Source organism: Bombina bombina, chromosome 9 (genome assembly GCF_027579735.1).
Source record: "Bombina bombina isolate aBomBom1 chromosome 9, aBomBom1.pri, whole genome shotgun sequence".
NCBI lineage: Eukaryota > Metazoa > Chordata > Amphibia > Anura > Bombinatoridae > Bombina > Bombina bombina.
In genome coordinates this window covers 224,980,929-225,007,049 of record NC_069507.1, presented here as the reverse complement: position 1 = coordinate 225,007,049, position 26,121 = coordinate 224,980,929, and the positions used below count along the sequence as shown (strand labels likewise).

The window sequence follows — 26,121 nt, the reverse complement described above, 5'->3', positions numbered from 1 at the left end:
AGAAATACTACTTAAAGGGACATGAAACAATTTTTTTTAGTGATTCAAATAGAGCATGTGATTTTACGCAACTTTCCAATTTTCTTCTATTATCGAATGTGCTTCATTCTCTTGGTATCCTTTATTGAAGGAACAGCAGTGCACTACTGGGAGATAGGTGAACACATCTAGTGAACCAACAACAAGAGGTATTTATGTGCAGCCACCAATCAGCAGCTAGCTCTCCGTCCTGAACCTACCTAGGTATGCTTGTCAACTAAGTAAACCAAGAAAATGAAGGAAATTAGATAATAGAAGTAAATTTAAAAGCTGTTTAAAAACCACATGCTCTGTCTGAATCACACAAGAAACTATTTGGGGTTCATGTCCCTTTAAATGAATATAAAAAGGCAAAAAAGAAAATGATCTAATGTGTTAGATCAGGTTATTGCACTATTTATTGTATATAATTGTGTGCTAAAAGGGACGGTCTACTCCAGATTTGTGTTAGTTTAAAAAGATAGACAATGCCTTTACTACCCATTCCCCAGCTTTGCACAACTAACATTGTTATAGTAATTTATTTTATAACATTTAAACCTCTAAATGTCTGCCTGTTTCTAAGCCACTACAGACAATCTCTTAATCGCATGCTTTTTTATTAGCTTTTCACAACAGGGGAGTGCTAGTTCATGTGGGCCATATAGATAACATTATCTCTTTACCTCTCTAGAGGTAAAAATTATATTAATATAACAGTGTTTATGCAAACTGGGGAATGGGCAATACAGGGATTACTATCTTTTTAAACAATATTTTTTAAGTAGACTGTCCCTTTAACATACAGTTTACCTTTGTGATTACCTTGTATCTAAGCCTCTGCAGACTGCCCCCTTATTATTCTTTTGACAGAAATGCATTTCAGAAAAAAACTCTCTAAAAGGAGGTAAGTGGAAGTTGTTAAGTCTCTTATATATCTATAGAAGGGTAGACCGGGTATCCCTATAAAGGCAGTGCCTAATACCGAAATATAAATTTATCAATGAAAAGGGAGAACAGCGCACAAAAGGTATTATATGGCACACTTAAATAAGAGACTTATTGTATCAAATAAGACATGGGCCGGAGGACAGCTGTAACTCATTAAAATGTTACTTATTTATTCAATGTTAAAATTTGCAAACATATAAAAAATATATTTTATCACACCATCTGATATTATGGAGATACAGAAAAACCTATTATGTGTTAGTCAGTGTGTTCGCTGGTAGTCTTTATAGTTTGATTGAGGCGGTCTGGGGTAATAACATAAGTAAGATTCAAAAGAATCACTATTTCTGTTACACAATCAGTTCTTAAGTAGGATAGTTCTATTGCGAGATATCACAGCACACCACCATCCTATCTACATACCATTTTCCTATAATGCAAATTGTAAAATTGTTCTGACTATGAGTCAGACTCCAAATATCCCTAGTGTTAACTTTTATTTAAAAAGGAATGACATCAGTATCATCCATAATGTACATAGAAAACAAAGTTTTAAAATTGTGTTCAAGACAGGAACACAAAGTTGTATCACACACTTCTCCTGTATAGATGTCGGTATGAAGAAATATACCTAAGCCAAAAAATTATATTTATATTACTACCACATAAAGGTAGCGGTACATAAATATTTTCTATTATATCTAATTTATAGGGTATCTACTTCTACCACTAAGAACGGCTGGGTATGGAGAAAAGCTATCAGTATTTAAGCAAAATTTGCCCCAGAGCTCGCAAGCATAATACCCCCGTTCTATAATCAAGTGTGGGTTATCTCCATGAAAAGTTGAAGTACATGCAGTTTCTAATGGAGATTAAGTTTTTACACCATAAAAAGAGATTGATGCCAAGGTGCCTTTGAGAAAGCAGTTGGCGAAACGCGCGTCAGGCGTTCGCACTGCTTCTCCTGTATTTTAATTTATATAAAAAAAACAGTTTTTGAACTTGTGTTGGCCTTAATTGCCATCGATCTCTTTTTATGGGGTAAAAACTTACAAATTATATCCAGTTATTAAATAACCTTCTTAAAATTGTGCACCAAGTGTGCTGCTCGGCCAATCAACAGTGGTATAAGTACACGCATGGCACATCCTTTTAATGTGTTACATTTATAGTTATAAAAGTTAGTTTAATAAAAAATAAACACGCTAGATCTTAACAACAGCCTGTCCCTTTAATATATGATCACACGGCTATTATAATTGTCATTATTAGTTGCGTATTTGTATTTATTGATTTAAATACACATGAAGTAATTTAGAAGAGTATTACAACTTCATGAAAGACCACCAGGTAAACCCATTATGCATAGCCCTTGTACAAGCTAATAGGATGCCAACGTACATGAGTTGGTGAGGTTTTCAGTAATATAAATTCCTGCTAAAATCAGGATTGTTGCAACCACTAAGGAGATAGAAATAACAAGAGTATAAGATGAGCAATAAAGGTGTGAAAAGAATGAGAAAAGGGAGAACAGTAAAAGGAAGAAGAGGGCAGTGAGTCTGGAAGATGGGTTAAGGGAAATTAAGAATAAGACAAAGGGTTAAGAAAGAAACAAAAAAATGCAGTAAGAGGGATTAGTTAACCCCTGGGCCTACATAGGTATGCTTTTCAACAAAGGATACCAAAACAACAAAACAAATTAGATAATAGAAGTAAACTGGAAATCTGTTTAAAATGGCATTCTATTTCTGAATCAGGGAAGTTTAATTTTGACAATACTGTCCCTTTAATCACTGAAATTACAAAAGATCTGCAGACAAATAAATGTTTTTAAAACATTTAAATGTAACATTTTGTTAGAAAAAAAAAAGTGTATAGTTTTGCAGGTGCAGAAAACACCCATGAGAAGTCTTTAGAATGTTGTTTATCTTATTTCCTTTGCTGCGGCCAATTAGGGACAGATAACAGCAAGCTACTGCATGTATCATCCAATCACGATGCAGCACTTAGGAGTGTCAGGGTTCTGAGTTCCACAGACTGAATTCCAGCCTCTCTGAGGTGAGTGAAAACACTAAATTTCAAAGTTAAAGGGACACGCAAGCCAAAATTAAACTTTCATGATTTAGAGAGAGCAGCAATTAAAAAAAAAAATCAAATTTACTTCCATTAGAAAAATGTGCGGTCTTTTTATATTTACACTTTTTGAGTCACCAGCTCCTACTGAGCATGTGCAAGACAGAAAATATGTATATGCATTTATGATTGGCTGATGGCTGTCACATGATACAGGAGGAGTGGAAATAGACATAACTGAAATTTGTCAGAAAAAAAAATCTACTACTCATTTGACGTTTATACTAAGTGCTATGGCATTGTCTTTTTATCATGCATTTGTTGATTATGCAAATCTACTGTATTTACTGGTCCTTTAAACTACAGTAAAATCAGGGAAAATAAATTCTGAAAAGCTCATTGCAACTTTTTTAAAAAATATGTAAGTAGGCATTAATGGTAAAGAATTTTGACTTTTAATGTCTTTATTTAAAACATTATCGTCCCTTTTCAGGGGTTAAACACATAATTTGCAAGCATCATTATTTTAACCCCTTAAGGACAAGGCCATTTTTCAATTTCTTTCCCTTAAGGACCAGGGCTATTTTTACATTTCTGCGGTGTTTGTGTTTAGCTGTAATTTTCCGCTTACTCATTTACTGTACCCACACATATTATATACCGTTTTTCTCGCCATTAAATAGACTTTCTAAAGATACCGTTATTTTCATCATATCTTATAATTTACTATAACATTTTTTATAAAATATGAGGAACAAATGGAAAAAAAACCCCACACTTCTAACTTTGACCCCCAAAATCTGTTACACATCTACAACCACCAAAAAACACCCATGCTAAATAGTTTCTAAATTTTGTTTGAGTTTAGAAATACCCAATGTTTACATGTTCTTTGCAAGTTATAGGGCAATAAGTACAAGTAGCACTTTGCTATTTCCAAACCACTTTTTTTCAAAATTAGCGCTAGTTACATTGGGACACTGATATCTTTCAGGAATCCCTGAATATCCCTTGACATGTAAATATTTTTTTTTAGAAGACATCCCAAAGTATTGATCTAGGCCCATTTTGGTATATTTCATGCCACCATTTCAACGCCAAATGAGATCAAATAAAAAAATTGTTCAATTTTTCACAAACTTTAGGTTTCTCACTGAAATTATTTGCAAACAACTTGTGCAATTATGGCACATATGGTTGTAAATGCTTCTCTGGGATCCCATTTGTTCAGAAATAGCAGACATATATGGCTTTGGCGTTGCTTTTTGGTAATTAGAAAGCTGCTAAATGCCACTGCGCACCACACGTGTATTATGCCCAGCAGTAAAGGAGTTAATTAGGGAGCATGTAGGGAGCTTCTAGGGTTAATTTTAGTGTAGTGGACAACCCCAAGTATTGATCTAGGCCCATCTTGGTATATTTCATGCCACCATTTCACCGCCAAATGCAATCAAATGAAAAAAAAAAAACTTTAAATTTTTAATAACAAAACTTTAGGTTTCTAACTGAAATTATTTACAAACAGCTCGTGCAATTATGGCACAAATGGTTGTAAATGCTTCTCTGGGATCCCCTTTGTTCAGAAATAGCAGAAATATATGGCTTTAGCGTTGCTTTTTGGTAATTAGAAGGCCGCTAAATACCGCTGCGCATCACACGTGTATTATGTCTAGCAGTGAAGGGGTTAATTAGCTTGTAGGGAGCTTGCAGGGTTAATTTTAGCTTTAATGTAGAGATCAGCCTCCCACCTGACACATCACACCCCCTGATCCCTCCCAAACAGCTCTCTTCCCTCCCCCACCCCACCATTGTCCCTGCCATCTTAAGTACTGGCAGAAAGTCTGCCAGTACTAAAATAAAAGGTATTTAAAAAAATATATATATATTTTTTAGGATATTTACATATGCTGATGTGTAGGATCCCCCCTTAGCCCCCAACCTCCCTGATTCCCCCCCCCCCCCCAAACAGCTCTCTAACCCTCCCCCTCTACCTTATTGGTAGCCATCTTGGGTACTGGCAGCTGTCTGCCAGTACCCAGTTTACTAAAAAAAAAAAAAAAAAAAAAAGCTTTTTTTTTTTAAATTGTATTTATTTTTTCTGTAGTGTAGCTTCCCCCACAAAGACCAACCCCCACCCCCTCCCAGATCCCTTAGATGTTTTTTTTTATCTTAATTAAATTTGACCCCACTCTATCCCTCTTTCATCCAAAAAAAATTCTGTAGTTTAGACGTTCAAACCCGCTTCCCCCCCGTGCACGCGCCCACCCCCCGTGCACGCCCCCTTCGACGTCATAGGGCCCACCGATGGCCGCCCACCCGCCTCCCACGTCAGCTCCCACCCACCAACGATACCGGCCATCAATGTCCGGTGCAGAGAGGGCCACAGAGTGGCTCTCTTTGCATCGGATGGCCAAGGGGCGTTATTGCAGGATGCCTCGATATCGAGGCATCACTGCAATAACCGGAAAGCGACTGGAAGCGATCAAGATCGCTTCCAGACGATTTAAACCCCTGTCGTACAGGGTACGTCGCTGGTCTTTAAAGACCAATTTGTGCAAGACAATTTGTGCAAGACATGAGTCGTTAAGGGGTTAATAAAATGTCTATAAAACAATGGGAGTTGTCATGTTGTAACTTAGGTTACTTTCTATGTTGTGTCCAATCAGGGACAGTAATAAATAGGTCACTAGAGTGTGCAGCCAATGGCTGTAAGGAATAATGGGTTCTGCACTTCCATTTCTAACAAACCGAAAAGCTCACAATATCAGAGTGGAATTACAGGAATAGGGGCCAAAAACGAAATTTATGCTTACCTGATAAATGTATTTATTTCTTGACACAATGAGTCCACGGATCATCTAATTACTATTACGAATATCACTCCTGCCCAGCAGGAGGCGGCAAAGAGCACCACAGCAAAGCTGTTAAATCTCACCTCCCTTCCCTCCAACCCCAGTCATTCGACCGAAGTAAAGGAGAGAAAGGAAGCAACAAGGTGCAGAGGTGTCTGAAGTTTATAACATACCAACTTGTCTAAAGAACAGGGCGGGCCGTGGGCTCATCGTGTCAAGAAAGAAATACATTTATCAGGTAAGCATAAATTTTGTTTTCTTTCTAATAATACGATGAGTCCATGGATCATCAAATTACTATTGGGAATCAATACCCAAGCTAGAGTACACAGATGATAAGGGAGGGACAAGACAGTGAACATAAACGGAAGGCACCACTGCTTGAAGAACCTTTCTCCCAAAAGCGGCCTCAGCCAAAGCAAGTGTGTAAAATTTATAGAATTTTTAAAAAGTGTGAAGAGAGGACCAAGTTGCAGCCTTGCAAATCTGTTCCACAGAAACTTCATTTTTGAATGCCCAGGAAGAGGAAACAGCCCTCGTAGAATGAGCTGTAACTCTCTCAGGAGGCTGCTGTCCAGCAGTTTCATAGGCAAAGCGAATGATACTCTTCAGCCACAAAGAAAGAATAGTAGCCGTAGCTTTCTGTCCCTTACGTTTCCCAGAGAATACCACAAACAGAGCAGAAGACTGACGAAAATCCTTAGTCGCCTGTAAATAGAATTTTAGTGCGCGTACCATGTCCAGATTGTGCAGAAGCAGTTCCTTCTGAGAAGGAGGATTAGGACACAAGGAAGGAACAACAATCTCCTGATTAATGTTCCGATCAGAAACTACTTTAGGGAGAAACCCTAATTTAGTACGTAAAACCACCTTATCCAAATGAAAAATAAGGTAAGGAGACTCATACTGTAATGTCGAGAGCTCTGACACTCTACGAGCAGATGAAATAGCAACAAGAAACAAAACTTTCCAAGATAACAACTTAATATCTAAGGAATGCATAGGCTCAAACAAAGCCCCTTGAAGAACCTTAAGAACTAAATTAAGACTCCAGGGAGGAGTAACTGGTTTGAACACAGGCCTGATCCTGACCAAGGCCTGACAAAACTATTGCACGTCTGGGACGTCCGCCAGACGCTTATGTAACAAAATAGACAAGGCAAATATTTGACCCTATAGGGAAATTGCCGATAAACCCTTCTCCAAACCTTCTTGGAGAAAGGACAGAATTCAAGGAATCCTAACTCTACTCCAAGAGTAGCCCTTGGATTCACACCAATATAGATATTTACGCCATATCTTATGGTAAATCTTTCTAGTCATAGGTTTACGAGCCTGAATCATGGTCTCAATGACCGATTCTGAAAATCCACGCTTGGATAAAATTAAGCGTTCAATCTCCAAGCTGTCAGCTTCAGAGAAACTAGATTTGGGTGAAGGAAGGGCCCTTGAAGTAGAAGGTCCTTCCTCAACGGAAGTCTCCAAGATGGAAGCGATGACATGTCCACCAGGTCTGCATACCAAATCCTGCGAAGCCACACCGGTGAAATGAGGATCACCGACGCCCTTTCCTGCTTGATTCGAGCAATGACCCGAGGTAGCAGAGCGAACGGATTAAATAGGTATGCGAGACTGAAATTCCAAAGTACCGTCAGAGCGTCTATTAGTACAGCCTGACGGTCCCTTGACCTTGACCCGTACCTCGGAAGCTTGGCATTCTGCAGAGATGCCATGAGATCCAATTCCGGCTGAGAATCAGGCTGGAAAACACTTCCGGATGGAGTTCCCACTCTCCCGGGTGAAAGGTCTGCCTGCTCAGGAAGTCCGCCTCCCAGTTGTCCAGTTCTGGAATGTGGATTGCCGACAGACAGCAATTGTTGGTCTCTGCCCACCTCTGTCATGGCCAAGGATCCTCGAGTTACTCCCTGATGGTTGATAGTTCCCTGAGCCTTTAGAGAGCCCCAGACTGCTCCCCATCCCAGAAGGCTGGCATCTGTTGTCACAATCACCCAAGAGGGTCTGCGAAAGCAGGTTCCCTGGGAGAGATGATCCAGAGACAACCACCAAAGTAGAGAATCCCTTGTCTCCTGCTCCAGCTGTAATCGCGGAGACAGATTTGCATAATCTCCGTTCCACTGCCTGAGCATGCTTAACTGCAGAGGTCTGAGGTGGAAACGGACAAACGGGATGATGTCCATTGCCGCTACCATAAGCCTGATTACCTCCATGCACTGAGCCACTGATGGCCGAGGAGAGGACTGAAGTGCTAGGCAAGAATAAAAAAATCTTTGATTTCCTGACTTCTGTCAGAAAAATCTTCATTGATAAAGGAATCTATTATGGTTCCCAAGAAAATTACCTTTGTATTTGGAACTAAGGAACTATTTTCCAAATTCACCTTCTATCCGTGAAAGAGAACATTTCCGTGTGTGATCTTGCTTGTTGAAAGGAAGGCGCCTGAACTAGAATGTCGTCCAGATAAGGTGCCACTGCAATGCCCCACAATCGGAGCACCGCTAGCAGGGATCCCAGAACCTTTGAGAAAATTCTGGGAGCTGTGGCAAGACTGAATGGAAGGGCCACAAACTGGAAGTGTTTGTCTAGAAATGCAAACCTTAGAAACTTGTGATGGTCCCTGTGGATGGGAACATGCAGGTACGCGTCCTTTAAAGGGACAGTCAAGTATAAATTAAACTTTCATTATTCAGATAGGACTTTTAATTTTAATTGACTTTCCAATTAACTTTTATCATCAAATTTGCTTTTCTCTCTTGGTATTCTTAGTTTAAACTAAACATAGATAGGCTCATATGCTAATTTCTAAGCCTTTGAGGGCTGCCTCTTATCACGTGCTTTTTAAATCTCTTTTCAACACAAAGAGACAGAAAGTGGGCTATATAGATAACACTGTGTTCAGGCACAGAAAGTTATTTAAGATCTAGCACAATACAATGCTAAATTTAAGACAATAGATAATAAACAGTCACAGTCATGTGATCAGGGGGCTGGAAGAAGGTTCCTAGATACAAGGTAATCACAAATGTAAAAAGTACATTAATATAAATGTGTTGATTATGCAAAACTGGGGAATGAGTAATAAAGGGATTATCTATCTTTTAAAACAATAACAATTCTATGGTTGACTGTCCCTTTAAATCCACCGTTGTCATAAATTGACCCTCTTGGACCAAAGGAAGAATGGAACGAATAGTTACCATCTTGAAGGACGGCACTCTGAGAAATTTGTTTAGACTCTTGAGATCTAAAATTGGTCTAAAGGTTCCCTCCTTTTTGGGAACCACGAACAGATTGGAATAGAACCCCAGACCCCGTTCCTGCATTGGAACAGGAACTATCACTGCCAGGTCGGAGAGGTCCCGTACACAGTATAAGAACGCCTCTCTTTTTGTCTGGTCTACAGATAATCTTGAAAGCAGAAACCTGCCCCTGGGAGGAAAGGTCTTGAACTCTAGTTTGTATCCCTGGGACAACAATGTCCACCACCCAGGGATCCTGAACATCTCAAACCCAAGCCTAAGTTAAGAATGAAAATCTGCCCCCACAAGATCCAGTCCCAGATCGGGGGCAGGCCCTTCATGCTGTCTTTGACTCAACAGCAGGCTTCTTGGATTGCTTTCCCTTGTTCCAAGACTGATTGGGCCTCCAGGAAGGCTTAGACTGCTCCTGCTTGGAGGAGGGAGTGGAAGGACGTCCTTTTCGTTTATTTCTCTTATCCTGAGGGAGGAAATGTCCTTTACCTCCTGTAATATCAGAAATTATTTCCATCAAACCAGGCCCAAACAAGGTCTTTCCCTTGTAAGGAATCGCCAAAAGTTTAGACTTAGATGACACATCCACAGACCAAGATTTTAACCATAAAGTTCTGCGAGCCAGTATGGCAAAACCTGAAATCTTAGCTCCTAGCTTAATAACCTGACGGGAACCATCTTTAATAAAGGAGTTGGCCAATTTAAGGGCCTTAATCCTATCCTGGATTTCTTCGAGGGGAGTGTCTGTCCGAATGGATTCAGACAATGCATCAAACCAGTATGCGGCCGCACTAATGACCGTAGCAATACAAACCGCGGGTTGCCATTGTAAACCCTGGGGTACATACATCTTCTTGAGTAACCCCTCTAACTTTTTATCCATAGGATCCTTAAAGGAACAACTATCCTCTATTGGAATAGTAGTTCTCTTGGCTAGTTTGGAAATTGCCCCTTCCACCTTGGGTACCGTCTGCCAAGACTCCTTGATAGAGTCTTCTATAGGAAACATCTTTTGAAATAGATTTCCTTAGCAAGGATCTCTGTAGCCCTATCTGGTACAGAAAATACCTCCAGCATGGAGGGCACTTCAAAATACTTGTTTAGTTTACTAGACTTCTTAGGATGGACTACGACGGTAGTGTCGGAGTCGTCCAGGGTAGCTAAAACCTCCTTAAGTAACAAAACGGAGGTGTTCTAGCTTAAACATGAAGGATACAACGTCCGTATCAGCAGGAGGAATTACACTGTCTGAGATTTCCCCTTCAGATGCTACCGAATTATCCTCCTCCTCAGGCTTCTGTGAGGGGGCATTTGAAATAGCAACAACTGTGTCAGTAACCTCACTTACTGATTGTTTACTTTTCCTCATGCGCTTTCCCTGCAGCATGGGAAAAGCAGACAACGCATCAGAAACCGCAGAGGACATGAGAGAAGCGATGTCTTGCAAAGTAAATCCAGATGGAGTAATGGAGGAAACGCAGGGCACTGGCTGTATGGACACTACGTTTTGGGACACTTGAGGAGAAAGCTGCGGTATATTTTGAACATTGTCAGAAGACTCCTGAACAGCATCCGCCCTAGACAATGTTGGCTCAGAGAAAAGTCTATCCCTATAACGTAAAGTTCTCTCAATACATGAGGAACAGAAAGGGATTGGTGGTTCAACATTAGCATCAAAACATAAAGAACATGTAACATCTTGCAGGGCCTTTTGGTCCATCTTTATTTACCACAAAAACTGAATAGATAGAAAGTTGATATTTTATTAAAAAAAAAATACCTCACAAAAAGAGTGTTACTGTGCCTTTAAATCTCTAAAATAAACTGCTTTATTTTTCTGCAAGAAAATAACATAACATAAGTAATAATTAAATACTCCGGACACCTTTACACCTCAGCTTAACTTTGCTGAGGTGCTTACCTGCCTGACTAACACCGGAGATTATAGGCTGTTAGATGATCTGGACTCAATCTATATATTCTGTCAGATGAAGTCCGTAATATGGCCCAAAAACTGAGACGAAGTCTTCTGTGTCACAGAACACAGGAACTATGAAGGGGAAGTGTGCAACAAATTTTGGCGCTTACGTTAGCCCCGCCCATCGTGGGCGTTACAAGAAAAAAAAACTTCCCTCAAGTCTTTTAAAAGTATATTAATGCCATTTTATACTTCAGTTAAAAAACACCACCTCTGAGCCTACTCCTCGTCCCCAGTGCCTGCTATTACTGCCCATAATAAATACTCTCCAAGTCATAAGAGAATTACTTTATTATGTCCCAAATTATATTATAGTAAAGTGCCATCTTTTATTCCCAGAAAATAAAAAGTCAGCACTTACCTTTGTAAATCTGCCCGGCAGCAAGACAGCTCACTAGGTTTGAGAGGCATGATTCCCAACATGGACCTGTGGAAAAAAATGCAAAGACTGAATAAACTTACTCAGGCTTTAGGAAATAGGGCAGCATTAGTATATGGGAGGCGCAGTGACGATTATACCCGACAAATTCACCATTGCTAGAAAGCCACCACTGCTCTACTGAAGAGACTGATATGGACTACAGCTACACCCTAAAACAAAGCAGCAAAATGTTGCATCACTTAAAAAATAATAAAATCTTGCTTGAAGAATCTTCTTTTCCAACACCTAACTTTATCACTTCCTTGCTCTAACATAGGCAAAGAGAATGACTGGGGTTGGATGGAAGGGAGGTGATATTTAACAGCTTTGCTGTGGTGCTCTTTGCCGCCTCCTGCTAGGCAGGAGTGATATTCCCAATAGTTGATGATCGGTGGACTCATCGTGTCATTAGAAAGAAAGAAATCATGAAAGTATATTGCAGGTTTGTGTGTGTGTGTGTGTATATATATATATATATATATATATATATATATATATATATATATATATATATATATATATATATATATATATATATATATATATATACATACACACACATACGATTTATCATTTTATATTACCATGTCAAAATGTTTAATATATATGTTTAAAAATAGCCAATTATGCTTAAAATCTATATAATAAACCATTTAAATACAATTATCTTAAATGAACATTCATTATACACTAGATTTTTATTTGCATAAATGTTTTGTAGATTATCTATTTATATAGCCTATACAGATTTTTAATAAAATAAAAAAGTATAGTTTCGCTTATTGTCAAATAACATTGCACTGATTTTCAGACTCCTAACCAAGCCCTAAAGGTTTAGGAGAATACTAATGTATACCTACTCCAGCTTGCTCCTGTTTGTGTAAAAGAGCGTTTTCATGTGCTTTTTCTGCTATAGAACCACTTCTATATATATATATAAAATCTTTTTAACAGTGCTAAACTGGGAGCTTCTAAGTAAGTTTTCAAACGGCTTTATACTGGATTTTTAGATCAGTATCGGTGCATATTATGCTTTATAGTAGTGTCTATTACATGCAGTTATATGGAAATTGGTGTATTCTGTCCCTTTAAAGGACCATTAAATACAATAGGATTGCATAACCCGTAAATGAATAATAAAAAGACAAGAAAAATAAGCAGTATGTGACAGTCATAAGCCAATCACAAAATTTAAACATTTGCATGCTCTGTCTGAATCATGCAATTTAATGGGATAGGAAACAACAACATTTTCTTTCATTAATTGGATAAAACATACAATTAAAAACATCTTTCCAATTTACTTCTATTATCAAATTTACTTTATTCTCTTGTTATCCTTTGCTGAAGGAGCAGCATTGCACTACTGGCAGCTAGATAAACACATCTAGCTAGCCAATCACAAGAAACAAATGTGTGCAGGCACCAATCAGCAGCTAGCTCCCACAAGTTAGGATATGTGCGTATTTTTTTTCAACAAGGGATACAAAAAGAACAAAGCACATTTGAAAATAGAAGTGAATTTAAACGCGTCTTAAAATGACCTGCTTTATCTCAATCATGCAAGTTTAATTTTGACTTTCCTATCCCTTTAATTTTGACTTTATTCCTTTAAAGGACGTACTAGATAAAATTTGATTCAAAACTGAATAATTGATTAATATTTATTATAAAGTGCTGCTTTCCGCTCATTCATAGAATCTTAGCTCTGTTTAGAACATCTGTGCCCACGAATTATAGATGCGCTTGTGCGTCTATAAGATCACCTTGATTTTGAGATGTTTCATGCAGTTTCCAATGAGGAGCGAATTTGGAATAAAATAACAGTGGTAGTGTTTTCAGCTATTTCTTTATCTCCGTTCTTCTAAGAAAGCTTATTAACACGCTTTGAACTTAAAATCACATTTACAATAATGTGCCATCAACAGTTTTATAAGCTAATTAGAAAAAAAAAGATTAATTAATGACTAGCCTGCTAATAAAATGGCAATCATGAAGAAAGAAACCAAGGGTGCTAAGCTTCAACTACCACCAATTAAGAGCTAATTACAAACAAATTATATATGTGTTTTGCTGTGGGCTTTAATTTACTAAAATGGTTTTAATTAAAAGAGAAAAACACGCTGATTAATTTGACTGCAAAAAAAAAAATCTACAGTGTAAACCAAGCATTGTCTTTCTTTAATTAGACTTGTAACAGCCAAATCTTTTCTTGTATTTCTCTCTCTCAGAAGCAATACTAAATATTGCTGTTGACACGTGGCAATGATTCGGTAGCCTATTATGGGTTTCATTATTGCTACACAATACAGATCAGTTAACATGTTGTGTATGATGCGCTACATCATTTAACCCATTCATTGTTCACCAGAAATCATATGCCTGGTAATGAGTGCTCTTTAGCCACTTAAAGGGTCACTGGCTGATTGGTGGATGAGGACACTCCATAAGCAGAACAACATGGTTCAAATAGAGCATCATAACTCCTAACATTTGTAGCAGGGTATAAGGGACACAGGAAATTGATGGGTGCCGTTTAGTGGGAGGAACCATGCTGGCAGGGGGGTGGTTAGTGGGCGGGATTGTGGGTGTGTCTGTGTGCTCTGTGGGTGGGGCTAAGGGAAATTCTGCAAATAGGGACATAGAACTGTCTCAGAGGGACAAAGCTCAGAAACAAGGACTGTCCCTCTCAAACAGGACAGCTGGGAGGTCTGGAACATGCAATTTTAAAAGACTTTTTAATTTACTTTTATTTTCAAATTTACTTTGTTCCCTTGTTTTTTTTAAATCATACCTAGGTAGGCTCATGAGCATCAATAGAGTACTAGCTGTGATTGGTGGATATACACACAGAAGCCTCTAGTCACTGGCTCACACAATGTTATTCCAGGAGTGCATTACTGCTCTTTAACAGAAGTTATCCCCTTTGCAGCAATTAAAGTTATATACAAGCAATAGGGCAATAATAAAATGCTTAAAGGGTCATAGAATCCAATTCTCTTTTCATTATCCAGATTGTGAATGCAATTTTAAATAACTTTCCAATTTACTTCTATTCTACAACTTGCTTTGTTCTCTTCCTATCCTTTGTTTAAAAGAATACATCGGAATGCTCAGGGGCAGCAATGTACTACTGGGAGCTGGATGCTCTTATATGCCTGTTATTGGCTCACCTAATATGTTCATCTAGCTCCCAGTATCGGAAAGTTGTTTAAAACTGCATGCTCTATCTAAATAGAGAAAGAAAGAAAACATAATTTATGCTTACCTGATAAATTCCTTTCTTCTGTTGTGTGATCAGTCCACGGGTCATCATTACTTCTGGGATATAACTCCTCCCCAACAGGAAATGCAAGAGGATTCACCCAGCAGAGCTGCATATAGCTCCTCCCCTCTACGTCACTCCCAGTCATTCGACCAAGAATCAACGAGAAAGGAGAAACCAAGGGTGAAGTGGTGACTGGAGTATAATTTAAAAGATATTTACCTGCCTTAAAAAACAGGGCGGGCCGTGGACTGATCACACAACAGAAGAAAGGAATTTATCAGGTAAGCATAAATTATGTTTTCTTCTGTTATGTGTGATCAGTCCACGGGTCATCATTACTTCTGGGATACCAATACCAAAGCAAAAGTACACGGATGACGGGAGGGATAGGCAGGCTCATTATACAGAAGGAACCACTGCCTGAAGAACCTTTCTCCCAAAAATAGCCTCCGAAGAAGCAAAAGTGTCAAATTTGTAAAATTTGGAAAAAGTATGAAGCGAAGACCAAGTTGCAGCCTTGCAAATCTGTTCAACAGAGGCCTCATTCTTAAAGGCCCAAGTGGAAGCTACAGCTCTAGTGGAATGAGCTGTAATTCTTTCAGGAGGCTGCTGTCCAGCAGTCTCATAGGCTAAACGTATTATGCTACGAAGCCAAAAAGAGAGAGAGGTAGCAGAAGCTTTTTGACCTCTCCTCTGTCCAGAATAAACGACAAACAGGGAAGAAGTTTGGCGAAAATCTTTAGTTGCCTGCAAGTAGAACTTGAGGGCACGAACTACATCCAGATTGTGTAGAAGACGTTCCTTCTTTGAAGAAGGATTTGGACACAAGGATGGAACAACAATCTCTTGATTGATATTCCTGTTAGTGACTACCTTAGGTAAGAACCCAGGTTTAGTACGCAGAACTACCTTGTCTGAGTGAAAGATCAGATAAGGAGAATCACAATGTAAGGCTGATAACTCAGAGACTCTTCGAGCCGAGGAAATAGCCATTAAAAACAGAACTTTCCAAGATAACAATTTTATATCAATGGAATGAAGGGGTTCAAACGGAACACCCTGTAAAACGTTAAGAACTAAGTTTAAACTCCATGGTGGAGCAACAGCTTTAAACACAGGCTTGATCCTAGCTAAAGCCTGACAAAAGGCCTGGACGTCTGGATTTTCTGACAGACGCCTGTGTAACAAGATGGACAGAGCCGAGATCTGTCCCTTTAATGAGCTAGCCGATAAACCCTTTTCTAAACCTTCTTGTAGAAAGGACATTATCCTAGGAATCCTAACCTTACTCCAGGAGTAACCTTTGGATTCGCACCAGTATAGGTATTTACGCCATATCTTATGGTAAATCCTTCTGGTAACAGGCTTCCTAGCCTGTATCAGGGTATCAATAACCGACTCAGAAAAACCACGTTTTGATAAAATCAAGCGTTCAATTTCCAAGCAGTCAGCTTCAGAGAAGTTAGATTTTGATGTTTGAATGGACCCTGTATCAGAAGGTCCTGTCTTAGAGGTAGAGACCAAGGCGGACAGGATGACATGTCCACTAGATCTGCATACCAAGTCCTGCGTGGCCATGCAGGCGCTATTAGAATCACTGATGCTCTCTCCTGTTTGATTTTGGCAATCAATCGAGGAAGCAGCGGGAAGGGTGGAAACACATAAGCCATCCCGAAGTTCCAAGGTGCTGTCAAAGCATCTATCAGAACCGCTCCCGGATCCCTGGATCTGGACCCGTAGTGAGGAAGTTTGGCGTTCTGGCGAGACGCCATGAGATCTATCTCTGGTTTGCCCCAACGTCGAAGTATTTGGGCAAAGACCTCCGGATGAAGTTCCCACTCCCCCGGATGAAAAGTCTGGCGACTCAAGAAATCCGCCTCCCAGTTCTCCACTCCCGGAATGTGGATTGCTGACAGGTGGCAAGAGTGAGACTCTGCCCAGCGAATTATCTTTGATACTTCCATCATTGCTAGGGAGCTTCTTGTCCCTCCTTGATGGTTGATGTAAGCTACCGTCGTGATGTTGTCCGACTGAAACCTGATGAACCCCCGAGTTTTTAACTGGGGCCAAGCCAGAAGGGCATGGAGAACTGCTCTCAATTCCAGAATGTTTATTGGCAGGAGACTTTCCTCCTGATTCCATTGTCCCTGAGCCTTCAGAGAATTCCAGACAGCGCCCCAACCTAGTAGGCTGGCGTCTGTTGTTACAATTGTCCAGTCCGGCCTGCTGAATGGCATCCCCCTGGACAGATGTGGCCGAGAAAGCCACCATAGAAGAGAGTTTCTGGTCTCTTGATCCAGATTCAGAGTAGGGGACAAGTCTGAGTAATCCCCATTCCACTGACTCAGCATGCACAATTGCAGCGGTCTGAGATGTAGACGTGCAAAGGGAACTATGTCCATTGCTGCTACCATTAAGCCGATCACCTCCATGCATTGAGCTACTGACGGGAGTTGAATGGAATGAAGGACACGGCATGCATTTAGAAGCTTTGTTAATCTGTCTTCTGTCAGATAAATCTTCATTTCTACAGAATCTATAAGAGTCCCCAAGAATGGAACTCTTGTGAGAGGAAAAAGAGAACTCTTCTTTTCGTTCACTTTCCATCCATGCGACCTTAGAAATGCCAGAACTAACTCTGTATGAGACTTGGCAGTTTGAAAGCTTGAAGCTTGTATCAGAATGTCGTCTAGGTACGGAGCTACCGAAATTCCTCGCGGTCTTAGTACCGCCAGAAGGGCACCCAGAACCTTTGTGAAGATTCTTGGAGCCGTAGCCAATCCGAATGGAAGAGCTACAAACTGGTAATGCCTGTCTAAGAAGGCAAACCTTAGATACCGGTAATGATCTTTGTGAATCGGTATGTGAAGGTAAGCATCCTTTAAATCCACTGTGGTCATGTACTGACCCTTTTGGATCATGGGTAAGATTGTCCGAATAGTTTCCATTTTGAACGATGGAACTCTTAGGAATTTGTTTAGGATCTTTAAATCCAAGATTGGCCTGAAAGTTCCCTCTTTTTTGGGAACCACAAACAGGTTTGAGTAAAACCCTTGTCCTTGTTCCGACCGCGGAACCGGATGGATCACTCCCATTAATAACAGATCTTGTACACAGCGTAGAAACGCTTCTTTCTTTATCTGGTTTGTTGACAACCTTGACAGATGAAATCTCCCTCTTGGGGGAGAGAATTTGAAGTCTAGAAGGTATCCCTGAGATATGATCTCTAGCGCCCAGGGATCCTGAACATCTCTTGCCCAAGCCTGGGCGAAGAGAGAGAGTCTGCCCCCCACTAGACCCGGTCCCGGATCGGGGGCCCTCGGTTCATGCTGTCTTTGGGGCAGCAGCAGGTTTCCTGGCCTGCTTGCCCTTGTTCCAGGACTGGTTAGGTTTCCAGCCTTGTCTGTAACGAGCAACAGCTCCTTCCTGTTTTGGTGCAGTGGAAGTTGATGCTGCTCCTGTTTTGAAATTCCGAAAGGGACGAAAATTAGACTGTCTAGCCTTAGCTTTGGCTTTGTCTTGAGGTAGGGCGTGGCCCTTACCTCCTGTAATGTCAGCGATAATTTCTTTCAAACCGGGCCCAAATAAAGTTTGCCCCTTGAAAGGAATATTAAGTAATTTGGACTTAGAAGTTACATCAGCTGACCAGGATTTTAGCCACAGCGCTCTACGTGCCTGAATGGCGAATCCTGAGTTCTTAGCCGTAAGTTTGGTTAAATGTACTACGGCCTCCGAAATGAATGAATTAGCTAGTTTAAGGACTCTAAGCCTGTCCGTAATGTCGTCCAGCGTAGATGAACTAAGGTTCTCTTCCAGAGACTCAATCCAAAATGCTGCCGCAGCCGTAATCGGCGCGATGCATGCAAGGGGTTGCAATATAAAACCTTGTTGAACAAACATTTTCTTAAGGTAACCCTCTAATTTTTTATCCATTGGATCTGAAAAAGCACAGCTATCCTCCACCGGGATAGTGGTACGCTTAGCTAAAGTAGAAACTGCTCCCTCCACCTTAGGGACCGTTTGCCATAAGTCCCGTGTGGTGGCGTCTATTGGAAACATCTTTCTAAATATTGGAGGGGGTGAGAACGGCACACCGGGTCTATCCCACTCCTTAGTAACAATTTCAGTTAGTCTCTTAGGTATAGGAAAAACGTCAGTACTCGCCGGTACCGCAAAGTATTTATCCAACCTACACAATTTCTCTGGTATTGCAACAGTGTTACAATCATTAAGAGCCGCTAAAACCTCCCCTAGTAATACACGGAGGTTTTCCAATTTAAATTTAAAATTTGAAATATCTGAATCCAATCTGTTTGGATCAGAACCGTCACCCACAGAATGAAGCTCTCCGTCCTCATGCTCTGCAAGCTGTGACGCAGTATCAGACATGGCCCTAGTATTATCAGCGCACTCTGTTCTCACCCCAGAGTGATCACGCTTGCCTCTTAGTTCTGGTAATTTAGCCAAAACTTCAGTCATAACAGTAGCCATATCTTGTAATGTTATCTGTAATGGCCGCCCAGATGTACTAGGCGCCATAATATCACGCACCTCCCGGGCGGGAGATGCAGGTACTGCCACGTGAGGCGAGTTAGTCGGCATAACTCTCCCCTCGCTGTTTGGTGAAATTTGTTCAAATTGTACAGATTGGCTTTTATTTAAAGTAGCATCAATACAGTTAGTACATAAATTTCTATTGGGCTCCACCTTGGCATTGGAACAAATGACACAGGTATCTTCCTCTGAGTCAGACATGTTTAACACACTAGCAATAAACTTGCAACTTGGTTACAATCTTATTTAACAAAAACGTACTGTGCCTCCAAGAAGCACTAAACGATTAAATGACAGTTGAAATAATGAACTGAAAAACAGTTATAGTCTCAATCCTTAAAAACAACACAACTTTTAGCAAAGGTTTGTTCCCATTAGTAAATTAAATTTGAAAATAAAAATTACAGAGCAACGTTTTTTAATCACAGTCAATATATAAGTCTCACAGCTCTGCTGAGAGAATCTACCTCCCTCCAAAGAAGTTTGAAGACCCCTGAGTTCTGTTAGAGATGAACCGGATCATGCAGGAAATACAAGAGTAACTGACTGGAAATTTTTGATGCGTAGCAAAAGAGCGCCAAAAACGGCCCCTCCCCCTCACACACAGCAGTGAGAGAGAAACGAAACTGTCACAATTAAAACAAGTAACTGCCAAGTGGAAAAATAATGCCCAAATATTTATTCACTCAGTACCTCAGAAATGCAAACGATTCTACATTCCAGCAAAAACGTTTAACATGATAAATACCTATTAAAAGGTTTAGTGTACTTTTAACAGAGTAATTCCGGTGAAATACCATCCCCAGAATACTGAAGTGTAGAGTATACATACATGTTTTTTCATTATAACGGTATGGCAGGATTTTCTCATCAATTCCATTCAGAAAATAAAAACTGCTACATACCTCAATGCAGATTCATCTGCCCGCTGTCCCCTGATCTGAAGCTTTTACCTCCCTCAGATGGCCGAGAAACAGCAATATGATCTTAACTACTCCGGTTAAAATCATAGTAAAAACTCTGGTAGATTCTTCTTCAAACTCTGCCAGAGAGGCAACAACACGCTCCGGTGCTATTGTAAAATAACAAACTTTTGATTGAAGTTATAAAAACTAAGTATAATCACCATAGTCCTCTCACACATCCTATCTAGTCGTTGGGTGCAAGAGAATGACTGGGAGTGACGTAGAGGGGAGGAGCTATATGCAGCTCTGCTGGGTGAATCCTCTTGCATTTCCTGTTGGGGAGGAGTTATATCCCAGAAGTAATGATGACCCGTGGACTGATCACACATAACAGAAGAAATGTGGTTTTATGTCCATTTAAACACATTAGAGCCTTTTCTTTCTGCACTTTGATGTCCCCCTTTTAGATGCAACAGACAAAAAATGGCAATGTACCCTTAATTGCTTTGAAAAAAACACAACCAAAAAACCGCATGGATATGTTAATCAGAACCGAATCAGTTGCTACAAAATGATATATTACACATCTATTTTATAAAAATGTGTAGTTTTATTACAGCAATCTGCATACAATATATATATATATATACTGCTCCCATAGGTCAGTCTGGTATCATTTATTTTCTTCACGACTTGGCACACGCTTATTTTATATAGGAGGGGTCCAGAATCGTATTAGTATGTGAGCATCACACAAGTGATGAAATGAGCACTGCACGTGGTTGGCACGTTTCCCTCCAAGTCGGCATGTATAAGTCCAATAGTTGAAGCAATATATGACAGCACAAACCAGAAACAAAAACAGAGATGCTATCACCATAAGCAAATGACAGGATGGACTAAAAATGAAAATATTTCTCTAACTCGAACGACAAAAACACATTTTAAAACATTTGATTTAGTTCCATTGATTGAAAAAAAGGAAATATGCTCTAACAGAAACACAACCAAGTCATGAGAATAGGACAGAAATCTCCTGGGAGACCAAACCAATTGACAGTTACATGATATTTGCAAGCTACAAATTCAGAAGCTAGAAAACTAATTGATCTGTTGTTCAAAGCCACAGATGTTTAAAACTGGCGAGATTAAAGTTTCCCAGGAAATGACATCTTTTAATCTGCCTCTCTATAGAATATTACAAGCCCCTGAGTGCTGCACCTTGTCTGCAGTGACATTACTATTACGTCTGTGAGACGCGACAATTGCTAAGACAATTTAATAATGTCAAATTACACAGTATTAGTTACCTGTCCCCTGACAGGCAGCTGTAACCACTTGCTTGCCGAGCAGAGTCATGGAAAACAAACCGTTGTTTTATATTATAAGTCTAATGAGCTTAATCTGCATTTCTATACAAAATCATAGTACGTGTAACAAGATTTATGTAAAGTCCTAAGGATGTGTTAATGGCAATATTAGTCATCTAGAAATCTCTGTTCCTTATGAGCTGGTTACTAAGGGGATATGAAAGTCACTTTCATGATTTAGATAGTGAATGCAATTTAAAAAAAAAAAAAAAAAAAGTATTTAATCAATTTTAATGTTGTCTTGCTTCATGCCTAAGAAGTGTCAGGTGTGCACATAGCTTGAGTACTATATGAAAGCAGCATTTGTAACAATGTTAAATATGTAGTAATCAAGTTGTGTGTGCATGCTGCTAAGCCTAACTAGTATGATTTTTTAACAAAGTACATTTGATAATGTAAGTAAATTACAGTGGTTTATACAATTGCACGTCCTATCTGAATCATAAAAGTTTAATTCGGAGTTTCTTGTCCCTTTAAAGTCACATAGCAGCAACTTTAATTCTAAGGCTACATAGCCAAGAAAGTCTGCAATAAACTTAATGTTAAAAAAAAAAAAAAATGGCTTCGCCTTTTATATATTTATTCTACTTTTGAGATTGGCAAAGGTGCCAGTTTTGTGAGCTTCTGATTGGCGAGTACATCAATGTCTCTTTAAACAAAATGAAATGGGAAAAGAAAGAGAATTCCCAAAACAGAAGTCACAGGATATCATTTCTCCCAACACAGAGACAACTGGCTTCTAACAATCACCAGCTCAAGGTTAGCCAGCAACTCAGATTGCCTAATGGCGTCATAAACAAATGTTCATTTCTAGAGCATTCTGTGAAGTATTATCGTTGGCATGAATGGAAGAGCCCATCTAGCAGAAACTGGCATTTTCCCTCTTCATGCCGGTCAATCTCATTTACATAATGGCACTAAACAATGGAGACATAACATGTTTATTAACCTGTCTCTTTCCAGCACAACCTCTGCTAAACCCTTTAACCAGTGGCTTGTAATCAGTATGTGTAATTATCCAAGCATTATAGATACAAATAAACAAACATCCACTGCTGGGTGTTTTAGACTGAATCAATACCATCTTAACACTGATCCTGGGTGTTTGGTCAGAAGGGATAAAGGCTTATTGCAAAGCTTTGCTGCTTAGACTGGTAATCAGTACCCCAGGCAAATGATGTACTGCTGTGTACGGTGAGATAACATGCTATGCCTTAAAATTGACCGACGTGTAATCTTTCAGCAAAGAATGATCCTGCCAAATGTCTATGGAGAGAACTTGCAAGGTCGTATTCAGTATCAAGTGGTCAAGTACATCAAGCTTTCTCATCTTGATTGGATGCCCATCTTCCTGGGTTGCAGTGCATTGACTTGGAGTGCCGAGCGTTATGATGTGCACTTTGAGGCTGTACTTGCTTTCTATAGTAAAGATTTCAGATTCCCTAAGTGGAGACATTGATTTTGCTCCTTTATTTACAAGCTTGCAGATCCATGGTGTGTTTGTTATTTGTTTCATTGGCTCTGTTTCATTCCATCAAAGCTGATGCTTCCAAGACACTATTTAAAGGCTTAGAAATGTTATACATCAGAAATTAGTTTCACCTATTACGACAGGAACTGGATTAAAGCACTCTGGGAACTGTGCCCCAAAGCAAAGAGTTTATCAGTCTGCTCCAGTAAGTGCATCTTTGGGAAGAAATTACCCAGTTAACGAGTGCAAGCTGATACACCTCGCTTTACATCACTGCTGTACAACACCATGAGGTCCGGCTCCTTGATGAAACAATGCAGGAAGATGACGACAATAACTCTTACAACAGATATGGCAGGCCACTTCTACTCAAACGTCTATTACCACTGAAGCACATAATTATCTGATGCACATGATTTTGGTTATTTCAAGTTGTTTAAATGCTCTGCTGCTACGGTCATAATCTTATCCAATGTCATACAATACAGTTATGGATTTATCGGCATGGAGAGTCTCTTAATCCCAAATGGATCACAATGGGCTTTAAATGGATATGAAATCCAATTTTTTTTTCCATGATTTAGAAAGAAGATGTAATTTTAAACAACTTTCTAATTTACTTCTATTATCTTATTGCTTCATTCTTTTATATCATTTGCTGAAAAGCATATCTAAATAGTCTCAGTAGCTGCAGATTGGTGGCTGCACATAGATGTCTCGTGTGATTGGCTCACCCATGTGCATTGCTATTTTTTCAACAAAGACTATCTAAAGAATGAAGCAAATTAGATAATAGAAGTAAATTGTAATGGTGTTTATAATTGTATTCTCTATCTGAAGCATGAAAGAAAAACTTGGGGTTTAATTTCCCTTTATTGCTCCCAACTATTTACAACAAAATAATGCAGCCTAGATTGCAAACTATTGAACATATTTTCTATAACACCAGGATTTTACAGAGATGATTTACACAATGATACTAACTGGTTGGAACATGTCCTTTAGCATTACTGATACAAGAATATCTGTGTGTGAATAACACCACAAAGATGTTCAACACAAAGGTAAAACTGCACTTGGAAAAAGTAACCTTTGCAGAACCTAAACAAAACCCAGCCAGTGAGCCAATTAGGAGTGGCAGCTGCCACCAATACTCAGAGGTTCCACCTAGTGAGATGCAATGTGTGTGGTCCCCGAGCAGGACTTTACCTATGTGCTTAGCTCATTTTTAGGTGTTAAACAGATAGTAAGCTAGCATGTTATTTTTGTATCAGAATGTTCCAATAAATCAAGCACAATAAAACGTAACTAACATTTATTCATCTATGTAGCATCTTGTCAGCACGCCAGGACAATCTTTAACGGGACATGAAAGCAAAGTTAAACTTTCATGATTCAGAAAGAGCATATTATAAGTATGATAGAAAATCAAAAATATTGTCTAATGAAATATGCATAAAAAGGTATATAGCCTGTGTTGCACCTGATTGGTGGATGCAGACAAGCCCTTCTAGAAATCAGAAAATTGAATATTAATTTTATTGCATTAACAAGTAGTTTGTATTCTTGTTAATAACATTTAGTATATGACCAGTATATCCCCAAGATGTATTGCTGTATTTTGTAGAATTAATGAGAAGCGGTATTCAGGCTGTATTAATACGACACCAATCCGTTAATCGGTGTCATTTTGTTCGCATTGTAAATACAGACTGGTACATGTGCTTTCTGAAGAAATAAAAACAAATCTGGCATGAGGGACCTTGTTCAGATCAGGCTCAATATAAAAGTAACAAGTAGCAGCAGTATGTGACAGATAATAATGTCACTTACCTCCCGTGTTGCTAACTTGTCACTCAGCTGCTCGGCTGACACGATATCTCCTTTCTCCACCGCCTTGTCTATACTTTCCTCAAGTTTTGACTAAAAAAAGAGCCCAAAAAAGCAGAAGCATTAATGGAAAGACGTCCTCGTACATGGCAGAAATGATAGTTCAGGAAAGCTTATGGATATAAAATCTTGTAAAAAATAGCTCAAATACAACACAGGACCCTGCAAAGCCAAACATTGTGCAGTAATTTCATTTTTAAACTCAAACACATTCATATGTATAATAGGTGAACACAAACTATCAGAGCTGGACATGCCCTCAGAGCCAATCAGGGGAAATATACTACTGGTACAGAGCTGACCATGGCCTCAGAGCCAATCAGGGGAAATATACTACTGGTACAGAGCTGACCATGCCCTCAGAGCCAATCAGGGGAAATATACTACTGGTACAGAGCTGACCATGCCCTCAGAGCCAATCAGGGGAAATATACTACTGGTACAGAGCTGACCATGGCCTCAGAGCTAATCAGGGGAAATATACTACTGGTACAGAACTGACCATGGCCTCAGAGCCAATCAGGGGAAATATACTACTGGTACAGAGCTGACCATGCCCTCAGAGCCAATCAGCGGAAATATACTACTGGTACAGAGCTGACCATGCCCTCAGAGCCAATCAGGGGAAATATACTACTGGTACAGAGCTGACCATGCCCTCAGAGCCAATCAGCGGAAATATACTACTGGTGCAGAGCTGACCATGCCCTCAGAGCTAATCAGGGGAAATATACTACTGGTACAGAGCTTAACATGGCCTCAGAGCTAATCAGGGGCAATAGCAATATACTACTGGTTCAAATCTGAGCATGCCCTCAGAGCCAATCAGGGAAAATATACTACTGGTGCAGAGCTGACCATGGCCTCAGAGCTAATCAGGGGAAATATACTACTGGTACAGAGCTGACCATGGCCTCAGAGCTAATCAGGGGCAATATACTACTTGTACAGAGCTGAACATGGTCTCAGAGCTAATCAGGGGAAATATATTACTGGTACAGAACTGATCATGGCCTCAGAGCTAATCAGGGGAAATATATTACTGGTACAGAGCTGACCATGGCCTCAGAGCTAATCAGGGGAAATATACTACTGGTGAGG

At 39.7% G+C, this 26,121-nt stretch overlaps 1 protein-coding gene across 1 annotated transcript in view; it reads right to left on the bottom strand.

The window, feature by feature from the left end:
• FAM204A (family with sequence similarity 204 member A) overlaps window positions 1–26,121 on the bottom strand; it is a 64,867-nt gene that overhangs the window by 20,208 nt on the left and 18,538 nt on the right. The window contains exon 5 of the mRNA XM_053692675.1: window positions 24,964–25,053. Within this exon, the coding sequence (XP_053548650.1) occupies window positions 24,964–25,053 (90 nt within the window). The remainder of the gene's footprint in view (window positions 1–24,963; window positions 25,054–26,121) is intronic.